This window comes from Cyprinodon variegatus, unplaced genomic scaffold (assembly GCF_000732505.1).
Source record: "Cyprinodon variegatus isolate N-32 unplaced genomic scaffold, C_variegatus-1.0 Scaffold77, whole genome shotgun sequence".
NCBI classification, from domain to species: Eukaryota; Metazoa; Chordata; class Actinopteri; order Cyprinodontiformes; family Cyprinodontidae; genus Cyprinodon; species Cyprinodon variegatus.
This window is the reverse complement of record NW_015150530.1, coordinates 775,501-783,502: the sequence shown is the minus strand read 5'-3', so window position 1 is coordinate 783,502 and position 8,002 is coordinate 775,501. Positions and strand designations below refer to the sequence as shown.

Genomic DNA, 8,002 nt, shown 5'->3' with positions numbered 1-8,002 from the left:
ATAGATAGATAGATAGATAGATAGATAGATAGATAGATAGATAGATAGATAGATAGATAGATAGATAGATAGATAGATAGATAGATAGAGTAGTACTTTTTTCTCTGAACTACTCTAGACCTTCTGTGGATATAACTTTGAATAATGAAACATTTTGATGAAAAGTCATATCCAATAGATAGATAGATAGATAGATAGATAGATGTACTTTATTTATCCCAAGCTGGGAAATTGCAGTGTAGCAGCAGCTTTACACATAGTGACGGTCACAACACAATAAGATAAGAAAAAAGTAAAAATAACATAACATCCACGCGTATAACATAACATCCACAATACTTAAGTATTGTGGATGTTACTTTTTTCCCACAATACTTAAGTATTGTGGGAAAAAAGAACTTAAAGTACCTCACCCTCTCATGACAGTAAAAAAATGTCATTTTTGTCTCATTTTTTGTCCCAAAGTGAAACTTCTCTCCTTCAGGTTGAAAGTTCAGTTTGATTATAATGCAGACATTTTCTTTGTGGCTGCTTCTCACTGACAGTTCCTGAGCCCTGCCCTGTGACGGTGGTGGACAGTGAGGTGATTCCTCCTGTGGTCGTTCGGGTCGTGGGCCTCGCCTGTGGACTGGAGCACAGCCTGGCTCTGTCCGACCACCATGAGCTGTGGGCCTGGGGGAGCGGCTGCCAGCTTGGCCTGGTCACCAAAACCTTTCCTGTGTGCAAACCTCAGAAGGTACTTTCAAGGCTGCACATCAGGGTCCGGCAGATTGGATTCGATTAACTGGATTTGTTTTCGTTTCCATCTTTTTGATAGGTTGAACATCTTGCAGGCAGACGTGTCATTCAGGTACTTTGTTCAATGTATTGTTTGTCTTCTTAATGTAGAAGATGTTTTCTGTCTTTAAGCATTCAGTTTTTGTTGGATCTCCTGCAGGTGGCGTGCGGTGCGTACCACAGCCTGGCTTTAGTTCATAGTTTACCCGCTCAGGACATTGGCACTCAGAGTACCCCAAAGATGAGGGAGCGAGGCCGATCTCCTCAGTGCCCCGTGATAGACAGGGAGGAAGTGTTTACAGCTGATGACGCTCACTACTGCCCGCTGGGGGTGGAGCTCTCTGAGGTCATGAGAAGTGAGGTAAATACTCCATTGTTGTTTTCTGTGCGTGCTTTGCTTCTCGGCGCAAAGGAATGGAGATAAACACACAATAAACCTATAGAAACCCTATCTAAAGACTTTAAAGTAAAAACACATGTTGGTTTGTTAGAAATAACGATATTTTTGTTGGGAGTTTGCAATATAAGTCTGACTCTACATCAGTCAATTATTCTGTCCATCTGCCATTTATCAGTTGTGTGTATTAATTAATTTATTCTTCTGTTATTCTGATTTCTTTTTAGCAGTTGATGTCTGTCAACTTGCTTTTCATACGTCTGTTCATCTTCGTCTCCCTTTCATTCAGCCTCTCTGGTCGTCTGTCCATCTTTCCACCCATTTATCCGTCATCCATTCATCTGTTTATCCTTCCTGAAAGTTTTTTTTTTTTTTTTTTTTGAAGCGAGAGTTCAATAATTAACTAAAATGATGCCTAAAAATGTAAAAGTTCAGTTAAACTCCTTTTATTTTTAGTGTGCAAATTCTAGAGACATGTCATCTCCAGACTCTGATTGGTTAAAAGCGATGTAAAGATCTGCTATCTCAGGGTCTCCATCCCGTATCGGTTTGCAGTCTTTGTGGGCGATTATTTTTTTTCACGTTTTTAGCCATTCAGAAACACTGCTTTATCTTTTGTTGAAATGGGTAATTTAAGGATCGGCTGTCGGGCTCTTATCTTGGTTCCTCTCTGATGTGCATTCCAGACTCCTTCCAGAAGACAGGTTTCCAGACAGCGGCTCCATCCGGGTGGAACGTCCCCTGGCAGCAGCCCCGGCTCCAGAGCCACTATATCCTCTTACTCTGATGACACCAGATCTAGCCCTAAACCGTATGTTTTTTTTTTTTTTTCATGTTTTCCATCTTTCAGGTAAAAATTTAAAAGTTTTCTCTAAATCTGATCAGATTTTTGCTCATGTTTCCACTTTTAGCAGCAGATCTGTGGAAAACGGAGCCGAGTTTGTGTCTCATACTGACGGAGGTGCCAACAAGGACTCTGCATTTTCTGATGAGCTGGAGCTTCAGGGTTTTCTTGAGAAACTTTCTGGTCAGACATCAGAGTCGCAACACGCCGTTGCAACAGGAGATACCGACTCAGTAAACAGCCACGCTGGATCAGGTTTGGTTTGAACCTTTCCTCTTTTTATAAAGCTGTCAGATCTTATAATCTCTCCCCTGTGATACACTATATTCCCTTTCTCTCTTCTTTTACTTATGTCCAGATGACAGTTGCATTTCTTCAACTCCCTCCTCGGATCTACTGACTTCCAGCTATAAAGATGACTCAACTTTCAAGAGACTGACAAACAAGTGAGATTAACCTCAGCGACACATTCAGCCACTTCAGCTTGTCTGTGCAGCAATAAGCTGATTATTTATAGTGTTTTGGCTTATAGTCGTGTGTTTATTGACCGTCCAAATGTATAAAATATTTATCATCGGTTGTTGAAAACCCTCCATGCTTCAGTCTGTGCACAGATCCCACATGCTCGCATCAACACTCTGATCTTTGACCTTGTGTTCTGCAGCGGCGGGGCGTCTGGACCGCTCTCGTCTTCTCCAGTGTCCCTGGAAGAAGTTCGTCTTTGTCTGGTGAAGGAGAAGCAGGCGCTGCTCAGCTCCAGCCTCACAAATATACACCAGAAGGGGAATGCAGCAACAAGCAGGAGACTCTCTCTTCCTGGAATCCCCACCCATGGTACGATTCGCTGGGGTGTTAACGGATGGACTGTTTATTTGGGAAATTCACTTTTTTTTTTTTTTTTTTCCGTGAAAGATTTAGATGAAGGGAATCCAATATCGAACTAAAAATCTCTTGGTTTGGAATAAAAGCTCATACTTCATTTCCTCTTTATGGAGTAGCTTCTTAGAAATATGAACAGTAAATGTTAATTAGTCAGGTAATTAGGCTGTATTTACTTTAGGTTGGGGCAAAGCTTTGATCTTTTGATGGGACATAATTATGATTTCTATCTGTAGTTCCACGCCCTCGTTTCCGTATTTATGACAACGTGTTAACAAGGCTGCAGAAGAAAGTTTTTATGGGGCTTTATTTATCATAATGAAGAGAGTTTGCTCCAGCAGGACAATTTCATATGCACGGCCTTTTTGGCTTCTAATAAAGGTTTTTACCCTGATGTTATGGAGTGAGGACAAAAAAAAGATCTAAAGCTCATACCACAAAGCGAGCTCAACCCAGTGGTTTTAATTCCAGCTTATCCAGTTTATCCAATCAACAACAATAGCAGTTAGGATCAGCGTTACCACAAAGCTGGTCATAAACTCGCTAGCTCGATCCAGATTTAACTGATCATGGATCTGTGCATGTGCAAAAGGGGGTCCAAGGTAGCAGACCAATTACAGTCATGAGTGCAGGAGGGAGAGCTCTCTATGTCTGCTGTGAGGAACAAAAACTGATCTTATAGGAATAGAAAGAAGGGTAAAAAAAACTCATGAAAAGTCAAACACAGTGTCGGCATGAAAGCGATGTAAAATGTGGCCAACTGCTGACTGCATAGATGTTACACATTAGTGACATTTAATACAGTCTGCACCCCAATAACTGTAATCAGGTTCCCCTTGTGAAGGAATAGGACTTGAGAGCAGATAAAAATGAAACACAAAATCATCATTTCATCTGGTTAGGGCCCTGTCACACCTTAATGATTTAGCCAGCATATGCCTGCCATCTCAATCTCATAAAACGATGGCATGTGCTGAAATTTCTCTGTTTACTTTCAATGTTGGGCGTATTCACAACGATTCGAGAAATTATGTGGAACGACAGCCTAACTTATGCATAATGCACGGCAGCGTAATGCCCATGAAATGAACAGCATCATTTCATGGGTATTACGCAGCATCAGTTAAAGCTGCTCAGCCTCAGGCGATGATGCCACCCACCCAAAAAAAAAGAAGAAGAAATAAAAAGAAAAAAGAATGTTTGCAGTCGCAGCATTCAGCATCATGTCTGCAAGGAATTTTGTCGGCCGTGGGCGTGAACGTAGGGAGGGTCCATCACACTCAGCTTCACACTCACAATATGATGGGAATGAAGTCTGGAGGAGAAGTTACTCATAGCTTTTGGATAAGCTGGACGCCATGACTTATGAGTAACACACTTAAATGGGAACACCGTTTTTTTTACATTTGGCCCTTGATTTTACGTTATTACATCATGTTCTACTCAACCATATAAGTTTTGTGTCAGTTGGAGCCGTTCTGAAGATATTCTGTTGGGTTATATCCAAGTAACGTCTTCATATGGGCGAGCGACTTGAAAGCACAAACTAAACTGTTCATAATTGATCATTTATGGTACGCCAGCATTCATAACATCTAGGCAAATCCCTGTCCCAAAGAAATCCACGGTTATATTTTTTACATTTTTATCTTTTAAAAACAAAGTGGTGCGTGTATGACGTCATCATCACGTATGTCAACGATCAGATCACTTACCTTTAACTTGGAGCGTATGGCATATGCTGGCATGCTAACTTGCCGTGCTTCACCATGCTCATAACTTATACAAAACATACCCATAGCTTATCCAACGTGTGCCAGCGTTTTTGCCAGATTTTTCTTACATCAGGCATATGCTGGTCTAAATCATCAAGGTGTGAGAGGGGCTTTAGTTGGAATTCTTAATTTAATGATGTATGGGCTAAAATAAAGATGGAGGCCGATGCTATGATTGCATCATGTAAAGTCAAGCAGTGATCAGTCTGAGTGAAATCATCCTAATTTCTAAGCTGCGTCAGAACATTGATCTTCCTATTGGTGCAGCTTCAGGAAACAGAATTCATTAACTCCATCAGGGCGCTGGACACTTGACTGACAGGTAGGCAGACTGTATTTTTCCTGAGCTGCTCAGCATCGCCGATGATGGACATAAGGCTGCTGGTTGCATTATATTGCATGAGGGCTGGACTCCTGCGGGTCGCAGTGTCGACAAACAGTTCCAGGATCTGGCATCTTTTTGTTAGTTAGGCCCGAGAAAACCTGTTTTCCTCATATGGATAATTTATTTACACTTTTTAAATTTGCTTCATGTGTCAATTTCACATGAATCGAGTGAATGCCAGAGGAGTATAAGGACATTATAAAGGGGGAAACCAATACAGAATAGCCAAAGGATGGTTTGTCAAAAAGGAGGATTTGTCAAGAAAATGTATTTTTAACTGCTTTTTAATTCCATTATTGTGATGTTTTAGTTCTGGTGTTCAATCAAAGCTGAGGTCATGATTGCAGGAAGATCTGATTGGCTGCTGGCTGGAGCGTTTTCTAGGATTAACATCCATCGTGAAAGCTAGCCTGCCCCGGAGCACGTTTGATGTTTTCAGTACGTCACCATGGTGACTAACCTCGCTAAAGAATGAAACCAGCTTGTGTTACTGGAAGGTCAGGGTCAAACCTGATGTTGTCTCGCTAACCCAGCAATACTGCTTCATGGTTCAGGCCTCTGATCAGTGCAAAGATCATTTCATAACAAAAAAGTAACCAGGATTGGCAGATGCAGCTCAATCACTTCCCTTTTTCTGGTTTTCAGTTCCAGGATCGTAATAATGAAAGTCTGCCAGCAGATTATCTTCACTTCTCAGCTCAACTTCTGGCTCCTCTGGAGTTTTTTTATCTTCTTACTGATTCATCAGGGTGTATTTATATTGAATCAACTTCTTGGTTTTGGTTTTTTTTATGCTTAATTCCTTTAAAAGGATGAGATCAGGTCAGATTTCAAACCTAACTTTAAATTTGACATTAAAGGTGCTGCTTTCAGGGAGGATTTTGTTCTTTTCAGGCTGATACCGATTATTTTGACATAAGTCTAACCGAGATGCCTGCAACCTGCAGCTCTGGACCCTCTGAAATGACTTCTAATAGAGGCTAAAACTGATAAAGAACAAACAAATGTTTTGAAATATTATATAATTATAACATTTGCATGTTTTTAGTGGGTTTTTAAAAAAATATTAACTTTTTCCAACTGAATAATATAAGTAAAATATTTTTAGATCAAGTTTTTATGTTATTACCTTGGAAGCAAATTTTTTTTTAACGTAATTTTCAAAAAATCCACAACTTATACAATAAAAACCCATGCATGTTATGTTTGTAAACCGTTTCAAAACCTAAAAATACTAATAAATAACAGACTTTCTATTGCAAATTAATAACAAATATAATATGTTGTACAATCAAACCATGATTTAAAAAGTTGTAGTTTTAAGGGACTAGTTTTGAAATTGACCTTGTGGATTTTAAAAGTTTCCGAGCCCTCGTCCAACCAACGCTAGATGTCTGCTGATGATTGATTTTGACACAAGTCTTAATTTAAACAGAAAGAGAAGAATGTATTAACAAATATGACAAGATAATAATATATTCTCTTCCCCTCATTGCACGGTTGTTCTATGGGATGTAGAAACTGTAATTTCCAGGTTTTCTGGAACAAACTTGAGCTTTTCCACATCATCATATTTAGTTTTCAAGCTTCTTTGGAAGACAAATCTTTGTAGATGGTTTAAGATCCTCCACTGTGCTTCACATATGTAGAAAAAATAAACTTAACATGATGGAGTGCTGCTTTATTTTGGCTTTTTAACAGTTAATGAAGTCATGTGTTTGTTTTCATGCAGGGTCTCCCCGGAGACGCCATCATTGTGCCTGCGGGCCCACCCCTGCCGCTCAGGCTCCGTCTGCAGGACCAGACGACGCACGAGACGGACTGCCGTCTCTGGAGACAGAGGTGTGGAGCTGGGGCCGTGGATCTGAGGGCCAGCTGGGACACGGAGACCAGCTCGCCAGGTTTGTGTTTTGCTCTTCAATCCTACCTGTAGCCAGTCATTTTCAGGGAGCTTTCATGTCTGCGTCAGAAGCAGTCATCTCTTAATGTATCTGTCTGTTCTCTGCGTCCAGGCTGCAGCCTTTGTGTATCAAATCTTTGACGGGTCAGGAAGTGATCAAAGTGGCTGCAGGGTCCCACCATTCGCTGGCTCTGACAGCACAGTGTCAGGTAACAAAGCCAGCAGCTCATACGCACGGACAGCAGAGCTAAACACTCAGTAAAAAGATCAATCCATTTCTTTGTTGGTTCCTTTGACTAAATCTGAGCCGACAGATTTTAACGTCTGGAAAAATAGCTTTAAACAGAAACGGATAATCAATCTTGTGTGTTTTAGGTCTATTCTTGGGGAAGTAACATGTGTGGACAGCTTGGTCACGTCAAGACGCCCGTCACTGTGCCTCAGCTCGCAAAGGTTTGGTCATCAGATTGCTTTAAAATGTCATATTAGTGTTGTGCTTTAGTTGTTGGTTTGAACAAGAAGGATTAAACAACATACACCTTCAACCATTTTTGAAAAAAATGAATCACATGTTTCCATCTATTGATCTTTTTCCTCTCTGGTTTTTTACTTAATCTATAAAGGCTCAAAAATATTGAACAGCATTTAGAAAGTTGCTTAGAAGCAGCATGTTTTTGTAGTCATTCATCCATTTGTTGCATAACTGCTTGTTTCTTATGACAGGGAGGTTTTTTTAAAGCACAGTTCACAGATTTTAAAGTTTATTCAGGTTCAGTTCATGAGTTCAAAACTGTATCTAATGTTTGTTATGACTGTTCTCCTGTCTAGTTTTTCATAAATTTCTTCCACCTAGTAGCACCACCGGCAGGAAAGCCGACTCTCAGCATGATGCTGCCACCGCTGAGCCCGACAGATGTAATAGTATTTGTGTATTTAAAATACTTTTCTCCGGATGTATTAAAACCCGCCATATTTGGTCATCTTTAACAGAACCTATGAAAGAAAAGAAAATTGTTTTTTTCTGGAGCTAAGTCACAGTAGAAGT

The 8,002-nt window shown here is 40.3% G+C and overlaps 1 protein-coding gene across 2 annotated transcripts in view; it reads left to right on the top strand.

Moving 5' to 3' along the window:
• The window catches only part of LOC107083525 (alsin-like), a 39,579-nt gene that overhangs the window by 4,190 nt on the left and 27,387 nt on the right, over positions 1–8,002 (top strand). For both annotated transcript variants that reach the window (XM_015372836.1, XM_015372835.1), the window contains exons 4-13: positions 546–736; positions 818–850; positions 938–1,138; positions 1,861–1,985; positions 2,089–2,273; positions 2,377–2,464; positions 2,683–2,852; positions 6,790–6,958; positions 7,070–7,166; positions 7,333–7,410. In XM_015372836.1, coding sequence (XP_015228322.1) covers positions 546–736; positions 818–850; positions 938–1,138; positions 1,861–1,985; positions 2,089–2,273; positions 2,377–2,464; positions 2,683–2,852; positions 6,790–6,958; positions 7,070–7,166; positions 7,333–7,410 — 1,337 coding nt within the window. The remainder of the gene's footprint in view (positions 1–545; positions 737–817; positions 851–937; positions 1,139–1,860; positions 1,986–2,088; positions 2,274–2,376; positions 2,465–2,682; positions 2,853–6,789; positions 6,959–7,069; positions 7,167–7,332; positions 7,411–8,002) is intronic.